Source organism: Oryx dammah, unplaced genomic scaffold, assembly GCF_014754425.2.
Source record: "Oryx dammah isolate SB20612 unplaced genomic scaffold, SCBI_Odam_1.1 HiC_scaffold_27, whole genome shotgun sequence".
NCBI lineage: Eukaryota > Metazoa > Chordata > Mammalia > Artiodactyla > Bovidae > Oryx > Oryx dammah.
The window spans coordinates 66,325,395-66,346,402 of NW_024070211.1; the positions used below are offsets into that span (position 1 = coordinate 66,325,395).

Genomic DNA, 21,008 nt, shown 5'->3' on the forward strand with positions numbered 1-21,008 from the left:
TGCTGCAGTTCCTGGGGTCGCAAAGAGTCAGACACGTCTGAGTGACTGTACTGAACTGATCTGTCTCAGAAACTGAGCATTTTGTAATTATAGTGACTAGTGGGGAAGGCCTAAGTAAAGAAAAAGTTCAAGTCTGAAAGGTCCAACAGAAGTTGCCATCAAATTAGTCAGCAAACAACAGCAAACTCAATGTAAATGATTCCCTCTGCCTGGGATGCTTCTATAATGATCTTACATGAAGTCAAGGCCCAGGTCAAATGAACACAATGATAAAGCATCCTATCCAATAGTGAGAGTAAGCCTAAAAGTATCAAAACCTCCTCCAAACCATACCCAGATGCTTCCTCTATTGCTGGAATCCAAGTAGAAAAGTACAAGGAATCCAAGTAGAAAAGTACAAGTGAACCACTACACCACGTGTGGGTCTCATGGTACAAAATGCAAGCCAACATTGAAATATGGAGTCCGGTCAGATTTCAGTTGTGTTCCATTCATTTTCCCATGTTAAGATTCAGGCAGACTTGAGTCCAGGTACCCATTCTGCCACCAAACAGGTCACTGGGCCCTGTGCAGAGAATATGGTAATGAGACAAAGGAAGAGCAAATCAGCTTCAGATAAAGGACAGAGCAAATGCTCAGTCGCTTTAGTCATGTCCGTCTCTTTGAAACCCTATGAACTGTAGCCTTCCAGGCTCTTCTGTCCATGGGATTCTCCAGGCAAGAATGCCAGAGTGGGTTGTCATGCCTTCCTCCAGGGTATCTTCCCAACGCAGGGATTGAACCCATGTCTGTTACATTTCCTGCATCGGCAGGCAGCTTCTTTCCCACTAGCCCCACCTGGGATGCCACTCTTGTATGAATTCTGGCCAATTAGCAATAACTGCCGAATGCACTGTCCAGAAAGGATTCTGAGGCTGAGTTCCAGCTCAGTGGGAAGATACGCTGAGATCGATTAGCAATGTCCATCACTCGGTGAGCGGGCATAGCTGCACACTTGCCACCTACCTGCTGTCTTTCTGGAGGGCCTTTGGCATCGCTGCTCCTGTAGTCCAGGCCCAAGTGGTATGGTTCCCAAACATCATTAATATTCAGCGCTGGGACAGCTCTGGCCCAGATCACAAATGAAGGGGAGAAATTCCAGTTCCCTCCCCTCTCCAAGCCCTGGGTTTATCTCTGCTTGGTGAAAAGGTTCTTGAAGGCATTGTTGTAGTTCTTATTAAATGCCGTGTAAATTAGGGGATTGAAGAAAGAGTTGGAGTAGCCAAGCCACAGGAACACGCTTTTCCAGATGGGGGGCAGGCTGCAGGCACAGAGGGGGCCGATGAGCTCAGCCAGGAAGAAGGGGATCCAGCACAGCACGAACACGCCGATGAGGATGCCCACCATCACTGCCGCCCGCTTCTCCTTCTGCTCCCGCCAGGAGGCTCCACTCGTCTGAAAGGCCACCGTGGGGCGGCGAGCTGTGAATACCATCTCAGCCTCCTGAGGGGCCTCCTTTACCTGCGAACAGAGGAAATGCATAATTCAAAGATAAAATGCATAATGTTGGGCAATACAGTGACATACAATACATCTGACCTTGGCCAGCCCCTCTCCCTCCAGCCCCATACAAGATGCCGTGATGCCATCATCATCACATGTGTGTGCTCAGGCGTGTAAGTACTCCTTGTGACTCTAAGGACTGGAGACCACCAGGCTCCTCTGTTCATGGAATTTTCCTGGCAAGAATACTAGAGTAGGTTGCAATTTCTTCCCCCAGGGGATCTTCCTGACCCAGGGATCAAACAGGCATCTCTGTGTCTTCTGTACTGCAGGTATATTCTTTACCCCTGAGCCATCAGGGAAGCCCAACTGATGCCATAATCCACTCCCAAATATTAATGCTAGGTGAAAAAGTTCTTGAAACTGTAGGTTAAAATATGTCCTGAAGGTTCTTCAGGGACTGAGAGTGGTGGTGGTCCCCACAATGTCAGATATTAGAACAAACAATTCTTTACCATCTGAGCTACCAGGGAATCCCAATCAAATAATAATATGATCTAAAAAGGGGAACAGGGTGAGGTAAAGAACACGCACCTGGGTGTCAGACCCTGGCTTGAGCTCCAGCCCCACTGGCCAAGCCATTTCCTGCATATGAAGCTGGGTGACCAAGCCCCCTCCCCACCATAAGGCCATTCTGAATGAACACTAGGAATGTGTGTGTGCCCCCCGCCACAGGCACTCACAACTCAGTACTCATGGAGGGGGGTGGGGCTGGGACCCGGACCCTTAATGGAACAGACCCAGGCCTGCCCCTCACAAAGTTCACAGCCAGAGAGTCAGGCCGCCTGTAAACATCAATATTGCAAGAAATTATATGATTACTGTGTTATGTGAATTCACTTTAAATTAGGAGATAATTTTGCATTGCCTAGCTTAAAATAAACAAAGTGTAAGTGACTTTGTGGTGATAATTAGCTACCATTTAAGGAGCCTCTGGCTGCTCTCCACCCTCTCACCCCTGGCCTTTGGTCACTTCTTATCTGCCTCTTGAGTCTCAGCTTAAAGGCCACCAGCCTCAGAGCAGCCCTGTTGCCACTTTAAACTCAGTCACATCTCTCTGTGATCTGGTACCACGTTCCCCTCCTTTGTAGCCATATGTGTGATCATAGGTGTTACATGTGGTATCCCTCTGGCCCAAGCTGAACCACAGCAGGCTGTGTACAGCCAGCCTTTCCTTGTATAGCACCTGCCTGGCAGCACCACCTGGCACCCGATCAGTGCCTAGGAAACAGTTGCCACATTGACTGATCATTTCAACCACATGCTCCTCGCCTGCATGTCTCTTCCTTTCCAGAATGCTGCCAGTCATGATGCTGGAGAAAACACAGAGGCAAGGGGCTCCCAGGCAAGGACTGCAGCTAGTTTCTCTCCCAGACACAACTGGCAGCAGCCATCAGGAGAGCCCCGACCTCGAGGCACCAAGGGAAGAACCCGGGTTCCTCTCACCTGGGGTAGGATGGAGTTTAGAAGGCACCCAGGTGGTCTGATCTGTGCAAACCTGGGGATCCTCACTCTAAGATATACCTTCAAATTCTCTGTCTCTGCTACTTCCTCCCAACACTCATCTCTATTTATTTGGAAAATCACTAAGTCATCCTGAAACAGATCATGGTGATATGGACAAAGTTGAGTCCTTTCCTTTCTGAGTGTAAACCCAGCCTCCTCCCGCCTGCCAGTCAGAGAGAGAAGGAAAAGGCAGGTGACTCCAGGAGAGACCAGCCAGCCCTTCACTCCTCCCCACCCCTCTGCCCCTTACAAATTCCTGGCTCCGCAAACACGCACTCTGTGCAGACCGGCAGGCACTCCCTCTTTAATGAGCCATCCCAAGGTTTCTGGTCCCCCCGAGGCAGGTGGGAGCTGAAGCTCATCTCTCCCATTTAGAAGAGGTGACACTGACCAGTTCTCACATGATGGGTTACCATCATCTGCTAATGGAAGTCTAAGGGAGAAAATGTGACATCCTAAAATCACCTATGAATATTGGCAGTCTACTGTCTGCAGGAAACAATATTATCAGGGCAGAGAGGCAGTGGAAGGTGGTTTGTTTGTCTTCCTCCCATTCAGCTAATTAATGGGCACTTTTGAAAAGATTTCTCTGCTGACCTCAGTGACCTCCCAGGCTCTTGAATTCCTTCCTCGCTTAACACATTTCCAAATCCTTGTCATGCTACAAAATAAACACATGGGGTCAATTCAGTGCAAAGGGATCCTGGGGGAAGAGAAACAGAAAAGGCAAATCCACTAATTAAATAGGTTTAAAACACCTCAGCCTCCACCACTGCAGCATTTGGCAGAGTCCCCCCTTTGCTCCACCAAAGTGGAGCCTGTGTTCACAGCTTCTCACCTAAGCCTACTGCACCCTGTGCAGAGGGACAGGACAGACAATGGAATCTTTCCAGAACAGCCTCAGAGTCAACAAGTCAATGAGGTCAGACCCTGGTTTGCTAGAAGACTGACAAGCATGGCTTTTTTCATCTGAAGAAATATAAAACCAAAAGACACAAAGAACAACTCCAGAAAGGCCACTGTAAAACAGACACTTGTAATGAATAACTCTGATTCGCCCTCATGCCAAACCTTCAGGTGATTATCTCCATTTGACAGCCGAGAAAACACAGAACCTATTTTAGGATCACGTTTATGCTTGGGATGCCTTCAGAATGAATGTCTCTGGCTTCCTGGGAAATGTCTAGGGGCTCCAGCAGTCAGCTCTGGGGCCAGCCCTGAGCTTCTCCATCTTTCCTCTTTGGTTGGATGTCTCCTCAGCTTCTTTTCCCTGACAATGCTTTCTAGCAGTGGTAGTCACTCAGTCATGTCCAACTTTTTATGATCCTATGAACTGTAGCCCTGCCAGGCTCCTCTGACCATGGAATTCTACAGGCAAGTACTGGAGTGGGTTGCCATTTCCTTCTCCAGGGGAACTTCCTGACCCAAGGATTGAACCCCAGATTTCCCACATTGCAGGCAGATTCTTTACTGTCTGAGCCAGCAGGGAAGCCCTGACAATCCTCTCTACATCTGTTGTAAAACTGACCATGCTGGCTTAAGAGGTTTCAGACTCTTAGAATCCACTAATCTGAAGGTAAAAACAGTGACTGTTGAAGGCACACAACCAGTAGCACTTGCCACCTTCTGTCCTGCTGTAAAAGGACAAGTGCTTTGAGTACACAGAATTTTGGAGATATCAGATGCTATGAGCAAGGTCATACGAGCAGGGCAAAGTAGAACCAAGGTGCCTGCCCATCTGTCTGGCTCCAGGCCTCTTTGGCTTCTCTTTGCCACTGTGAGACATGACCTAAAAGATGAGTTCACTTAAACATCTCCATAGAATCTGAGGCTTTTCCATCTAAAATTAATTAAGGACCAAATCAGCTCAACAATATATGCTGACACTTATTAATCATCGACTGGGGCTTCCTTGATGGTTCAGACAGTAAAGAATCTGCCTGCAATGCAGGAGACCCGGGTTCAGTCCCTGAGTCAGGAAGATCTCCTGGAGAACGGAATGGCGACCCACTCCAGTATTCCTGCCTAGAGAATCCCATGGACACAAAAGCCTGGCGGGTTACAGTCCCTGGCGCCACAAAGAGTTGGACGTGACTGAGCAACTAACCCTAGACTAGACTAGTGCATGTAGGGACCACATACTGGAATTGTTCATGAAGTCCCAATTTCAAATATCCTGTCCCACTATTCTCGTAAGCACTCTGATACCAAGGCATGGATTCTGAATCTTCTTTCTGACTGTGAATATTGTATCACAGTCAACACTCCAGGAGGAGTGTCCACTGAAGCGTCCGCAGCACCTAGTGTAATGTATGGTCTATAGTAAAATCTCAACAAACACTAAATAAATAGTTATTTGGGGCAGACAATCTTTTAAGTCTCTTGTGTTTCTACACATTTGCCAGCAAAGGCACTGACAGCTCTTGTTTCTGACCAGCCTGTCAAGGATGTTTGTATAACAAACAGCCTTGGAAGAGTGAGAGAGTATCTCCCAGTAGGAAAGAAGACAGATTTACTTGCAACCCATTATTAAAGATTCAGGTTTCCAAAAAGCAAAGGGCAGGTTTATATATTGTTCAGTCCTGGACAATACAGACTTGAGTTCCCTAATCTGGGAGTTTCCCTAGTATTTGTGACGCAAATCCAGCTGGCCCACTCCATGTCAGTCGCATGGGACTTCGAAGAGAAGAGAACAAATGCACACATGAAGGTCACGCTGCCTGTGTAACACGAGTAATAACATCCTTTGACTCTGACCCAGAAGGCTCGTGCCTTTTGTCAGTATCCACTAAACTAGGGTAGGCTGACTTGATAGCTTGCCAGCAGGGAAAAACCTCAGACTTTCAGAGTTCCTGACCGTCATCTACTAGTTGGCCACATGGTTCCACACACCATCTTACTCGGTTATAACAGTAGCCAGTAACTAAGGAATAAAGAAACCAAGGCTCAGAGCAAATTAGTGATTAGACAGGATTCCAATCTGAGCTCCCATTTTTACATTTCCAGCGATGAAAATCTTTATCTGTCATATATGGTGGTCTTCCTAGAGGATGACAGTGAGACAGTAATACATGGCAGGACCTCAGAAATGTTAATTTTATGTCCCCTTTAAGTAAAAGGAATGTCCCTTCTCTCCCCTCTAATTAAAAAAAAAAAATCCAGCTGCTGCAGAAAACACCCTCAGACATTTGTAAACTGCCAATGTTGCCAGATGAACAGCCTAAGAAGAACTAGAAAAGGAAAGCAGAAAAAAGAAAGATGGTTCCTAGTCACTTCTGAAACCGACTAGTCTGGGTGGTGACACACAGGTCAGGCATCCAGTACAGCGAGGCTCTTCACAAGGCTGGCGGTGGGGACACACCGCCGCTGGTGACTAATCAAGCCCTGAGGCCTCTGGGAGAGAACAGAGGACATTGAGCCACATCCAGGCTTGGCTGAAGGCAATCTGGATTGTAACTGGAATTTCCCATTTCTATCCAGAGCTCAAAAGGGCCAGGAGATGGAGTACGAAGGGCACCATTCTCTCTGCCCATGCTGTACGGAGATAACCAAGCTCCAAGGTGTACTTCTCAAAGATACCTTGAAGAGAAAACTAACCAAAATAGTCCCTCAAAGTAAACAGAAGCTGTCTAAAACTTGTCTAACAAACTACAACAGGAAATTTTCTCAGCAGCGTCCCTTGTGCAAAAGAAATCAGAAAATAAGGATGTTTTCTTGTTAAAAAAAAAAAAAACAGTAATAAAGCAGAGCACTGCTGGGCTTGAAAAAAAAAATTACCTTTCCCTTGAGTGTAATTACCTACACCACAAAGAACAGTTATGCTAAACTCGGCATGATCATAACATAAAGGATAATCGCTATTATTATGACATTTGAAAAACATGAATTTGGTGGTGGGGGGTGCTTAATTACCCTGGGATGGCTAAGGACTCACTGGAGTTAATACTGAGAAAGGGAAATTGTAATCAAGTGTGTTACTTAAAATTACACAACATTTGTTTCTGTTCTACTATCATCTGATCTAGTCATGCTCTTTTACGGGTGGAGGCCAATGGAAGGTCCTCTGTTAGAGTTCTTACCTTGAAGCCCCCAGACTCCCAGGCCAGAGAGTCTTGGCATAGAAGGAGGGTGTAATGAAGAGAGGGAAACTTTTGCGTTTTGCACAGGCATTCTCCAGCCTCAGTGTCCTGATATGGCTGCAGAGGGGGCCATGGCTCCCCTGACAACCACTGGCAACCGTGGAGAGTCCCAGTTCCTACTGCACGGGGGTTCCATTCTTCCAAAAAGTGGGTGGGAGGCAAGACTGAGGATCACCCTCCAAATAGGCTTCAGGCAGTGCCCTAGGCACACTGGGCAAGCAGGCGCCTACAAGCCTTTCTGAGCAGCAAGTCCAAAGCCTTCTTTAATTTTCAAGGAATTCTGTGACCCATGAAAGGGTTAATAACCATGGAATTTGAATCTCATTCTTCTACTGAGAAACTCAATCTTCTCCAAGAACTACACGGATTTAAGAAGTAGCTTGTTGCAAGGTCACTGGGGAAGACACCTGATCCCTGCACCATACTTTGTCTACATCCCCCTTCGTCTCCGCTGCACTTTCCCCAACAATCCAACCAGGGAAAAGAGAAATGGAAGCAGAGGTAAAGAGGCAGAATGAATGTAATGATGGAAGAGAACAAGGTAGAAGTTTATAGAGAGGGGAAAGCCAGGGATATTTCTAAAAAGTCTAGAGAAAATGCTCCTTTGTCCACGCAAGTAGTTCTGACAGACAATTAGGTTTCAGTCTTAAAAGAATCAAATGATAAGCCAGATGTATTGTTACCATATAATTTGATGAATAAACTTTACTTTTCTAAACTTAAAATAACCTTACAATTTGATGAATAAAATTTACTTTTCTAAAGTTAAAATAGTCTTGCATGCTGGCATAGGATGAGTTTGAGTCATATTTCTTTTAATAGATGGAGTCAGGATGAGGGTGGTGATTTTCCACCATCCTCTTCCAAGAGCTTAGCTCAGACTGAACTCTGGTCCCACACGTGGCTAGGTCCACAAGACCAACAGCCCCTTAGTCTTTGGGGTGGAATAAATGACAACTAAACACTGAAGATGTGACCAAAACATCAAGTGTTCTGTATAGTTTTTAGGTAACTTAGGGCCTATATACTGTATGCTTACAACACAAATCTAATGTGGAGGATTAGTTTGAAGAGGCAAATATTTTGTAATATGACATTACCTAAAATTCAGGTCCAAGTCATCACAAACCTGATAGTTCAATACTACACATTTATTTTGATCTTTACAGATTACAAAGTGCTTTCCCAAATACTGTCAGTCTTTCAAGACCACTGTACTCTGGACGGAACACCTGTAAGACATTATTGCAGACTTCCCTGGTGATCCAGTGGTTAAGAATCTGCCTGCCAAAGCAAGGACACAAGTTCAATCCCTGGTCCAGGAAGATCCTACATGCTGCGGGACAACTAAGCCTGTGCGTCACAGTTACTGAGCCCAAGCTCTAGAGTCTGCAAGTCACAACTACTGTAGCCTGTGTGCCCAAGGGCCGTGGTCCACAACAAGAAAAGCCACTTCAACAAGACTGCACACCACAACTAGAGAGTAGCTCCCGTTTGCCACAACTAGAGAAAGACCTCGTGCAGCAACGAAGACCTAGCACAGACAAAAAAAAAAAGTAAATTTTTAAGACTTTATTACATTTATAATTCTGTAATTGTAGTTTACTAACATGAATCCCTGGAGAGCAGAGACCACTTCTATGAAATCTCAGCAGCTACCATGTTGCCTGATGTACAGGTCAGTACAAGTCAAATAACCTTGAATACAATTTGCATGGCCTTTTGTGGTGATTTTAGAATACATTCACAGGTTCATTCTCTCATCTCCCAAAAGTGGAGCCTAATTCACCTTCTCTTGAGGTGGGGTGGAGTTAGTGATTCACTTCTAATGAATAGATTTTAAGGGAAGTGATGAAATGTAGCTTCTGAGACAGATTATAAAAGGCATTGCAGTTTCCCCCTTGCCTCACTCTCAGACTAGGGGAAGCCAGCTACCATGTTGGGGATGACACTCAAGCAGCCCTTTAGAGACCTCCCACTAACAGCCGTGTGACCCACAGCTACAACCACAAAAGACCTTGGACCAGACCACCCAGCTAAGCTGTTCCCAATGCCAGACCCACAGATATGAGTTCATATATGTTTGTTGTTTTAAGACACTAAAGATAGGGGTAATTGTTAAGAAATAAATAACTAATCCACCTATAATGGTGACTAACAGCAGTAAGAGTATAAAATAAAATATAATGTTATTTATAACATAAGTTAGTTTAACTTATAAGAAAAATTGCAAAAAATAGTAATGAAAATAGTACAGTGGCCATCATTTAGGGTTTACTATTTTAGTTACTCCATATACACTGTTATCTCATCTACTCTTCACAAGAATGTTAAGAGGCAGATAGCAATATTTCTATTTTGCCTACAGGGAAATACAGATGTAGCTGAACTCACTTGGCTAGAGAGTTAATAAGTGGCACAAAAAGAATTAAAATCCAGGTCTCCTTGTTTCCAAATCCCAAGTTCTCAACCAATGTGCACACTGTCTCCCAGCACATGTTTATTGATTGAGTAAATGAAAGACGGTATCAACCAAGGCTGCATTATAACCTTCTTGAGCCTGAGGCATCCATGCCTCTGTGGGCCCTTCTTCCATTAAAAAATATTAAAAATTATATTTTATGATCATATTATTATAAAGACTAATATAATCAAGGCTGAACTCATTATTACACATTCATTACTATTATATTCACTTTCCCTCTAAAAGAAATTAAGCAATTTCCATGGGCCCCTAAAAGTATGGAGGCCCTCGGTGGTATACCCACTAAGCCTAATAAATAAGCATGCCCTGGTATCAGGCACAGCTAACAGACAAACAATTAAAATGAACAATATGTTTGATGTTGCATTTTAAAACCCTAACAGACAATCTCTATTGACTTTGCTTTTTTCCTCTTCTAAGCAGTAAAGAGTATAGGATAGTAGGAAAGAATTATAACCCATGGAGGATGCATTAGGGACAGCAGAATATACTACATCATGGTGTCCCATCTATTAGGTGGGAAAAAGGATGCAGGTGGGAATTAACCCTCACTCCCGAGAGAAGCGGGTGGTGCCTCTGTGTTCACTCGTGTTCAACTCTCCTACAAAGGAGTTCACAGTTATGAGATCCTGCTCCCTATGGATGGGCTTCTGCAGTGGCTCAGGAGGTGTCGAATCCACCTGCCAATGCAGGAGACAAGGTTGGATCCCTGTGTCAGGAAGATCCCCTGGAGAAGGAAATGGCGACCCACTCCAGTATTCTTGCCTATGAGCCGAGAACCCTATGAACAGAGGACCCTGGTAAGCTACAGCTCATGGGGTTGCAACAAGATGCCACAATGGGTACCTCAGAGCTATCTGAGAACCCGTCTTCCAGGATGAAGTTCTCAGAAAGTCTGCCAAAGAAAACATAATTCTCAACTTCTAGGTTGTATTTGTTTTTTCCAGTTGACATCCCCATGACCCACCTTGACTGGGATATGACTGTCTCACTCCCACAAAGTTCTAGATGCTGGTGACAGTGCTCAGAAATTAAATTCCTGGAGAGAGCACAGCATAGTGAAAAAGGGGTGAATATTGATAGATCCAGGACAGACTTTAGCTTCTCCACCCAGTAACTGTGAGGTCATGGATGAACTCACTTTATGGCACCAGAATTGGGTCATCTGAACTGTGGTGCTGGAGAAGACTCTTGAGAGTCACTTGGACTACAAGGAGATCAAACCAGTCCATCCTAAAGGAAATCAACTCTGAATATCCACTGGAATGACCAGTGCTGAAGCTGAAGCTCCAATACTTTGGCCACCTGATGGGAAGAGCCGACTCATCGGAAAAGATCCTGATGCTGGGAAAGATTGAGGGCAGGAGGAGAAGGGGTGACAGACCATCCTCTGTCATGGTTGGATGGCATCACAAACTCAATGGACAAGAGTTTGAGTGAGCTCTGAGAGACAGTGAAGGACAGGGAAGCCTGGCATGCTGCAGTCCATGGGGTCACAGAGAGTAGGACTAACTTAAAGACTGAGCAACAACAAAAATGGGAGCTGTGAGGCAAAGATGGTTAATGCTCACCAAAGAGCCATAGGTTCCCCTAGTCTTCACAGCCAGTGTCTGGCCAATGGACTGCAAACAGAAGGGACTCTTCTGAGTAAGGCAGGTAGAAGCTGCTGTATTTCCAGGTCTCACTTCCTCTTCCACAGCAACCTCAGAAACCACATGTTCAAGACAGCATAACTTAAAGATGACAAGGGGCCTGGATCCACAAGTTACCGCCTGGAGAAGAGCAGAGCAGGGGGAGGGCCACCAGACCCACACTGAACTTTGAGTGAAACTGGGTTAAACCATTAGTCTGGGGATTCTGTGTTACTCAGTGTGTCTTAGCTTATCCTGACAAATAGACAGTGTATTGCCAATGTGTCTGGAGCCTGAGGATTAAATAAGAGGAAGAAGGTAAAGGTCACCGTGCCTGGAAGAGGGAACTCACTCTTTCAGCATTTCTTTCCATGTCTACTTTCAAAATTCGAGGCATGATCGCAGATCTCTCCCTGATCCTATTTTAGTGTTGGGAACCTAGTCACAGCATCCTGGAAAAGGTAAAGGGTGTCCACAACCTCATGACCAGAGGCCTTCTGCCTTCCTAAGTGCTCCCATCACCCACAGAAAGCAATAAAGACATTTTGCAGGACGTAAATTCAGTTCTACTCATTTCCCCTGGAATGCAGAGAAAAGCAGGTTATACGGAGTGAAATAAGTCAGGAAGAGAAAAACAAATATCACATGTTAATGCATATATATGGAATCTAGAAAATGGTCCCAGTGAACCTATTTGCAGGGCAAGAATAGCAACGCAGATGTAGAGGATGGTCTTATGGACACAGGGGTGGAAGGAGAGGGTGGGATAAACTGAGACAGCGGCATTGACATATATGCACTAGCATGTGTGAAACAGAGAGCTAGGGAGGAGCTGCTGTATAACACAGGGAGCCCAGACCCACCTCTGTGATGACCTAGAAGGGTGGGATGGAAGGAGAGGGGTGGAAAGGAGGCTCAAGAGAGAGGGGATGTATATATACTTATGGCTGATTCATGTTGTTGTACAGCAGAAATGAACATACCATCGTAAAGCAACTATCCTCCAATCAAATTGTTTTATAAAGCAGGTGGGGGAAGGCACAGAGAGAGTATTTCTGGCACATTAAAATTTCTGTTCGGGTGTGGTCAACAAGCTTGCAACTACTGACTCTGCAACATTACTCAGGAGTTTGAGTGATGGTTTGCTGGAGCCTAAAGAAGCAGGATGTTCTGGAACCCATCTCATCTACAACCTCAGCATCATATGATACAAGACTCTTAGCCATGACTTAGACCAATGCTATGTCTTAGAGGAGCAAGCTTGCAGCCCAAATGTGAAAGAAGCTCATTGCTGGCAGGTGGCTAAATCACTAGGCTACTCTGCCTCCCAGAGAACTTTCCCCCTACCAGTGACCATCCTGATTGTCCAGGTCCCCCATCATCCAGGCACATCTGCTTTGTTATCAACTGCTTGAACAGGGTCTGTTAAAAACGAACACTAAACTCAGGCGTGGCAAGCCTTTCTGGCATCCATTTCACCATGATTTCTCTGGGTGCACCCTAGATCGATGTAGCTAGTAAAAGTCTGCCCTGCCTTGGCAATCAGATAGAAAAAGGATAATCACCCCAGGCATTTCCAAGGGACCTTTCAAAAGACATCATTAATTCTGAATAAAGCTCTTCCCTAACAACACTTTCCAATTATAGACTTGACATTCCCGTTTTATCCTACAAAACTCCTCTGCCATTTCATGAAGGGTGTTGGGGGTGGGGGCGGTAGGCAGGAGATGCCTGCTTTTAAAAATACACACATTTGAATAACCTAAGCATCTGAGTTAACTTACAAAATTAAAACAAAGCTAACAACAAAAAAACTTACCCTCTTTCTTTCCCTCCTCATGTCTCCTTCCCCTGGTCCATACATTGTATTAGGAAAGAGGCAATAATTCCTATTATTCTCCAGGACTGAGGGCCCGAAGCCCACACTCACCCAAAAGGAAAGTTCGAGGCTTCCGGGATGAGGAGGGAGCTAGGGTCTATTAGGGTCTGGCCAAAAGGCCGAGGGGCTTCCCAGGTGGCTCAGCGGTAAAGAATCTACCTGCCAAGCAGGAGGTGCAAGTTCGATCCCTGGGTGGGGACGATCCCCTGGAGGAGGAAAAGGCAGTCCACTCCAATATTCTTGCCTGGAGAATCCCATGGACAGAGGAGCCTGGCGGGCTACAGTCCATGGAGTCTCAAGAGTCTGACAGGAATTACAGAGTAAACAACAAACAAACAAACAAAAAGGCCCCATTCTAAAGACAGTGCAGAGAAGTTCTGCCAAACGCAGGTTCCTCCCTCTCATTCATTCATTCGTTTCTGGCGCCCATTGTAGACTGCCAGGCAACTCCCTGGCCCTGAGGATCCTCTCGCTGCAGGCAGCTCTGCGACCCCTCCACCCCCGTTTGCCAGGCACTGTGCCAGGTGTCTGCATTCTTTATCTCAGGTAAGCCAAGAGCCCTATTACGTAGGAGTTAACCAGTCTAAAGAGGAGGAAACAACGCCCACAGAGATTAAGTAACTGCCCCAATGTCCTGAGCTTTTCTCTTTCCAAAGTCACTGAGGTTGAGACAGTGAAAGAAAAGTGATACTTGGATTCTTTTTTATCCTCCCTTTCCCCTTGGCAGGAAGCTGGCCAATAGAGTGAATAGTCTCGAGACTGCAGGGGTGAATGAGGGTGCAGTGGAGATAAAAATATGGGGCGAATGGTCACAGAAGGTTCAACGGCAGGACGAATTTCCAGCCCCTTGCGGTCACGCTTGGTCTAGCCGCGGCTAGGAAATTGGCGACTGAGGACTCCCACGGACACAATAGCTCCAGGGGAAAAGCAACGGAGGGCACAGTGGATCCGCCGCGTGCTCAACGCTACCGAGCAACACTGCTCCTGCTGCCCCTCTCAGCCGCATGGTGCCGCGGTGCCCTCTCCAGCTCCAGTCCTAGTGGGCAGGTGCTGGAACTCCCCCCACCGCCCCCGCGCCGCGCACCGTCTACGCATGAACCCTTCGTGTGCACGCCAGGCGATAGTGCTGAGCTCCTCCGCGTGCGCTGCAGCAGAGCAGATGGCAAGCTCCGCGTGCGCTCCAGTTGGCCAACCTGAAAAGCTTGCGCCAAGTGTGCAAACTTGCACCTCCAGCTCTCCCTTTCGCCAGGCTTCCTCGTCCCTCAGCGACCCCTTTCCCAAATCCCTATTCCCCAACCCGCGCCTCACCTGCACGGTGGAGGGCAAGGGCAGCACAGCCCTGCAGCGGCGACCGAAGCGAAACTTGGCTGCCTTATATATCTTCCAATAGACAAACAGCACCACGCCAAGCGGCAGGTAGAAGGCGCCGCAGGTGGAGAAGACTGCGTAGGAAGGTTCCTGGCTCACCTGGCAGCGCTGGAGTCGAGCGTCGTACGCCTCGCCCCAGCCGAAGAGCAGTGGTGCGAGGGCGATGAGAGCCGAGAGCGCCCAGGTGAGCGCGATCATGAGCATCGAGGCGCGGCGGCGGGTGCGCAGCGTGTACTGCAGGTGGCGCGCGATAGTCCAGTAGCGGTCCAGGGCGATGGCCGCCACGTTCCAAATGCTGGCGGTGCAGCACATCACGTCGAAGGAGATCCACACGTGGCATAGACTCCGGCCCAGCAGCCACCGGCGCCCCGCCGACAGCTCGCTCACCAGGCTCAGGGGCATTACCAGCGCTGCCACTAGCACGTCCGACACGGCCGTCGAGGCCACCAAGTTATGCGGCACACGGTGAAAGGCGCGGACCCGCAGGATGGTGACCAGAACCAGCAGGTTCCACAGGAACGTGGCCGCTATCAGCAGCACCAGCAGCGTCACTACCAGCACCGAGAAGACGGAGAAAGGCGGTTCTCGGCCCGGCGGGGCCGCACCACCTGGGGTCGACCCGACGACCCCGCTTGGGTTTGGGCTGCTGCTGAAGGCTTCGGGTCCCAGGCGAAGGGCGACGCCGGTGGAGGCCACCGAGAGGTTAGCTGCTTCCATAGCGCGCGGCATCCCGGCTCCCCCGCGGGGACGCAAGCGCGCCCTGGGCTCGGGGTGGACGCGGCGAGTGAGGGCGTGGAAGGGGGCCTTGCGTGATGGGGAGGGAGACAGGAGTCCAGTTCGCCCTACTCTGGTCCCTCACTGGGCCGCAGCTCCCCACCCCTCTGGCGCCTCGCCTTTGAGTCCTCGTGGGTCTCTTTTCCAGTGGAGAAAAAAGTGGGGCCCCTCAGGAGTCCAACTCCTCCACCTTAGGCCCTGCGCCAGTCCCTCCCGCCTTGCCTCGCTGTTCCCAGGGCAGCGGGCTGTCACAGGGCTGGGAATCCGAGGGCGGCGTGGCGAGGGTCCGCGCAGAGTGGGTTTGGAGAGTGGCCCGCGACTCCGAGCCGGCAGCCCCTGAGCAGAGCTGCACCCGGGGTGGGCGTGGGCGGCGTGGTCTGGGAAGCAGCCGAGTGGAGCGGGGTCTTCAGGCTGTCCCGTGGGTCTCCCTCTCCCCTCTGCGCCGATAGAACCCTAAGGCGGGAGTCCCCGAAGAAGGTTCACAATAGCCTAGGAATTTCGCAGCCGGACCCCTGGGACTCGCCTGAGGTACAGTTTGACATATGGAAACAGGGGTACCCGCCCTCTCCGGGACAGAGAGGTTCTGCTTTCCTCGATCTCCATCCTAAGTGTATGTGAACTAGGAGACTCGGGTGTTAGGTGCGTCAACGTGGAAGCTCCTCGACCCGGCTCCATCCTGCCTGCGGCTTCCCATACTACACTTCTGCCCCTCTGAGGATTCGTGCTGCCTTGAGAAGTTCTCTCTCTGGCTCTACAGAGAAAGAACTCAAAAAGCTTCTAAGCTGTTTGGCGGAGGCCCTGATAAGGGCGTGTCCACCACCTCGTCTCTGTCTCTAACACAACCTTACTCGATTTCCACCCTGCCCTCCCTTTGCAGTTGCCGAAGTTCCTGATCCTAGTGCACGTCTTCCAGTTCTTCATATCCAGGGTGAAGATGGAGTTATATTTTGTTTTCCCTGGACATACCTTTATATTCCCCTGGACAAAGGTGGAAACCAATGGGAAATGAAACTCCCCTAACCCGCCCCGCCTCGCCGTTTCCAGTCTCTTACACTTTAAAAAATAGTTGAATCATAATGCAATCAACTTAAAGCTGCCTTACAGCCTGTTCCCGGCAGTAGAATAGAAATGTAAAGAACACAGAGCCCAAACTGCCCCATCTCTTGTCGTGGCAGCTTGGTTTCTTATTAACACCTAGCCTCAGGCTGAGCAGGGGGTCCGCAGAAGTGGCTCTCTGTGGAAAAATGCCCTAAGCTGCAGTGGGTGATGGGGGTTCCTCCCTGGTCCTCTGAGCCTCCCACCCCTGGCATCTAGAGAAATCTTTGGGGATCAAGGACAGCAAGAATGTCTTTGCTCTCTTTTCCTTATCCATTCAAAGACTGGGGATGTTTGCTCTGCATCCTGTGTGGGACTGTTCTTGCTAACACACACAGACTCACTCCAGGCAAAGGAGTCAGAGTGAAAATCTGTGCACTTTCAGGCATAATGGTCAAGTGGTTGATAAAAAGTATCAGAAATTGATGAACTGTTCAGGGATCACAGAGCGGGGGCGCTGTGGTGGGAGAAGCCCTTAGGCTTACTGAATTGTTAGGAAGGCATTTCAGTGTTGTACAGAGATAAATGGAGGATGGGACCTGGCCAGAGTGTGAGTAGCTTCGGTCAAGCCACCAGGAGATGGACAAGCAGGTGTAAATGTCAAGGAGCAGGGATTGCATGAAACGTGGCAAAAGCTGGATTTAGGATGGTGTTGAGAAAATTGACGTGACAAACACCATCAAGAAATGGTGACTAGTCTTTGAAATAGTTTCACAAGAATTTTCTCCCTCTCTTATTGGGCAAACATTCTAACAATACCAAAAAATATCAAAAATGTAAAAGTATTCATCTTGCCCCAGTCAGATGCAGGGCATGCTTTTGTTTTCCGTTCTTTGCATCCACACACATTTTTCATGCCTAAAATCAAATTTTTAGTTTGCAGATTTTTCTTAGTATTTTTCATGTTGCTATAAATACTCTCTTCATAGTTATGTTTTTTTGGTTGTTGTTGTTCCATGTATTAGGTCAGAGACTTGAGCAACTTAAGCTTTCTGAGACTTTTAAAAATGAGGATAATTATATCTGTCATGAGATTATTATAAAGCTATAGTTTAATAGTTTACTAAGAGTTCAGTAAATGATGACTGATGCTACTATTTTAAATTTCTATTTCTGTTTCACAAGAAAATTCCATTTTCTTATGACCTTTTGACATAGATTGTGTTTTTACAGTGGTACTCTCTCAAGTATTTGTAGCCACAAAATACATTCACTCCTTTTATTTCACTTGATCTTACCCACTTGTAGATGGAGAAACAGCGAGAGGTTTGTTGCCTGTTAACTGATGTTGGGGGCAAGGCTCAGCTCTTCTGGTCCCCTCCCACAGCTGTCCTTGATACCAAGCAGCCCTCCATACACTGGACTGGGAGTTCAGTTTGATGGTTTTTATTGAACTCTTTTATTTTTTCTATTTATTTAAAAATTACTTAATTGAAGGATAATTACAATATTGTGTTGGTTTCTATCATACATCAACATGGATCAAGCATAGATATACATACGTTCCATCCCTCTTGGGCCTCTTTCCCACCTCCCACCCTATTTTTTTTTAATAAATTGTTTCATGTGAAAAGTCTGTCATTTTAAAAAGCTATATTGTCTCCATTACAAAACTGTATTGTCTCTTGGGCTTTCCTCCTCTCATCTCTGACTACTCTCCCCTGCTCACCACACTCCAGACACCCTGGCTCTTGTTCCTTGAAGGTGACAAGCACATCCCATTCTCAGTGCTATGGGGCGTGGGTATGCTGGTGTCTGGGATGCTCTTCCCTCAGGTAGTCATGTGGCTCATTTGCTTATTTCCTTCTGGTCTCTGTTCCAGTGTTACCATCTCAGACCATCCCTGATCATCGGATCTACAATCCATCATTCTATCTAAAGGCAGCTCTGTCCCACTCTTCTGTTTTGTCTTCACAACAGTTCATGGAAATCAGGTTATTTATTTAATTCCTTTTTGATATCTGCCTCCCTACTATGTAAGATCTTTTTGAAAGAAAAGTGAAAGTATTTGTTAGTTGCTCAGTGGTGTCCAGCTCTTTACAACCCATTGACAGTAGCCTACCAGGCTCCTCTGCCCATGGAATTCACCAGGCAAGAATAGTGGAGTAGGTTGCCATTCCTTTCTCCAGGGCATCTTCCTGACTTGGGGATAGAACCCTGGTCTCTTGTACTGTAGGAGGATTCTTTACTGTCTGAGCCACCAGGGAAGCCCAAGCTCTTCTTAGGCAGGAAATATATTCACCACTGTATCCTGAATATCTACAGTTGACCCTGGAGCTGGGGATTAGGGGTGCTGTGCTGTGGAAAATCTACCTATTACTTTACGATCAGTCCTCCTATCTGCAATTTTACATTCACTGATTCAAACAACTGCTTGGTTGAATGGTACTGTAAGAGATATTTATAGAAAAAAAATCTGTATATAAGTGTACCTGTGCAGTTCACACCCCTGTTGTTCAAGGGTCAACTGTATTTTAGTGCCAGGTACATAGAAGGTGACAATAAATTTGAATGGATATGTTGAATGAGTAAATTGAGGCACAGTTGGGAGAGGTGATCCAGGGCCCTGAGCCCCCTGCACATCCATATAGTGCAGGCCAAGGTTCCCAGGTGCTGATTCGTTATTATCCAGGCTATCTCTTAGAGTTGTATATGCAGTAGTAAGCCACCTTACAGGGTGAAGGAATCCCTCCCCCCGGGCCAAGGGCAAGCTTGCTTCCTTCCATTACTATGACCATGAGGAGTCCCCCAAGCGAAGTGTTTCTCTATGTAACACAGCCCCCTGCCTATGGAGGGTCCAGCCTGGGGCCCTTTCTAGAACCCCATGGACTCGGGAGACGTGGAGAGCCAGTACACGTGAACATGGAGTCTAACTGCAGCTTCTGCCCAGAGGAATGAAGTTCTCTGCCTTTGGCCCAGGAGTCTTTTGTCTTGTGACAGCATCTATGAAAAAGTTACATAGCCTGCAAACAGGGTAAGTTCCTAGGCCCTGCCCAGTTCTTGTCAGGCCTAGGTCTTTGTTTGCTGATTTTCCAATTACAATTAGCAATTACACTGAGCCTGGTGGCTCAGTGGTAAAAGAATCCTCCTGCCTATGCAGGAGACTTGGGTTCAATCCTTGGTCTGGAAAGATCACACATGCTGAAGAGCAACTAAGCCCATACACAACTACTGAGCCGGTTCTAGAACCTGTGAGCCACAACACCTGAGCCCATGTGCCAAGCCTGCGTGCCCTGGAGCCTGTGCGCTGCGACAGGAGAAGCCACCACCCTGAGAAGCACACACACTGCAGCTGGAGTCCACTCGCCACAGCCAGAGAAGCAGCCTGAGCAGCAGCGGACGACCAGCCAAAAATGAATAAACGAATAAAACTGTTTAAAAAATTATAATTAGCAGAATTCTTTCACCCTTTTGAGATTATCTCCTTGATATATTTTCCCCCAAAATTTAGTAACTGAGTAGAACAGTGGGAATTGTGTGATTGCTCTTTTTACATAATTTCAAAGTGTACCCTAGAGAGGTTTAATGAATCCACTGTTGTGTTAGCTCTAGCATTGGAGAAACAAGAGAGAGACCTAGAGTGCTGCCAAAATCAATTTTTTATTAGGAAAAAAAAGTGTTTAATTGGGGTATAATGATTTATTTTAATTGTCTTAGTTTGCTTTTCTTCAATGGCTAAAAAAACCCTAATTTTTCCACATGGTGATTTTTATTATGTATATATTCTCATGTAGAAACTGTTCATCCCCTTTTAACTACTTTATATCAGAATCTGGATACTGATCTTATGGCAATTGATAAATTTCAGTGTAATTAAAGAGCAGATTTGCATCCTTGTTGTTGTCATATACTTTTTTCTCTGTCATTCCTCTCTTTGCATTTGTAGTTTTATTATATTTTGTTGAGTAAATTTTTTTCTTTTATATGATAGGACCCATTGATTTTGTCTCCACTGATGTTCTTAATTTACTTTGTAATGATGTTACTTTCCTGCCCTTAATTCTGTTACTAAGCTTTATGGGTAGATTTAGGAATTTAACTTTTTTATTTCTCTGGACTCATTGTGTGTGTCCCAGCAGGAAATGGTGATCTGCCTTCTCATCCCTGGGCTGTGTGTGATTTTGTGTAGCAAAGCCCAGTCCTGACTGTTGGGGGCAAGAAATTGGGAGGTTCAGAGGCAGATGAGATGTTGTTCTGACCCTGAAGACTTTTCATCCAACACAGAACAAAATCTATCTGTGATGGGACTAGAATGCAGCAGAATGTGCCAACAGCTGATTAGAAGTAGAAACAAAGGTATCTGGTTTTGCTGTGGGAGAGGAGTCACCTCCAAAGAGAAGGAGCAGAGAGGGCAGCAGCTTTTGACCTGGACACTAAAAGACAGGAGGACTTTCCCTGAGGGAGGTGGAGGAGGAGGAGGGAGGCCTAGCCTTCTGAGGAAGAGGGGTGAGCAGAGACTTGGAGACAAAAGAACAAAAACAAAACAAAGGGACCAACAGAGAAGGATCTGCAAGTGCCTGCAGTTCATTCACTTCTGATTTGTCAGGTTTTGCTTTTAAAGAAAACAGAGGTGGAACATTTCCATCATC

The 21,008-nt window shown here is 46.8% G+C and overlaps 1 protein-coding gene across 1 annotated transcript; it reads right to left on the minus strand.

Annotated features, from left to right (window-relative positions):
- Window positions 1-825: 825 nt before the first annotated feature.
- Window positions 826-15,267, minus strand: LOC120854740 (5-hydroxytryptamine receptor 5B). The gene is made up of 2 exons (XM_040228986.1): window positions 14,491-15,267; window positions 826-1,500 (listed from the first exon to the last, which is right to left on the minus strand). The coding sequence occupies exons 1-2, from the start codon at window positions 15,265-15,267 to the stop codon at window positions 1,168-1,170; spliced, it is 1,110 nt and encodes a 369-aa protein (XP_040084920.1). The 3' UTR covers window positions 826-1,167.
- Between the last annotated feature and the right edge of the window lie 5,741 nt (window positions 15,268-21,008).

Bases quoted from the DNA above. Each gene is read 5' to 3' on its own strand.
- LOC120854740 (XM_040228986.1), bottom strand. From the start codon at position 15,267: ATGGAAGCAGCTAACCTCTCGGTGGCCTCCACCGGCGTCGCCCTTCGC. The intron at 1,501-14,490 runs GTGAGGCGCGGG...CTCTGTTCGCAG, and splicing joins CCTTGCCCTCCACCGTGCAG to GTAAAGGAGGCCCCTCAGGA.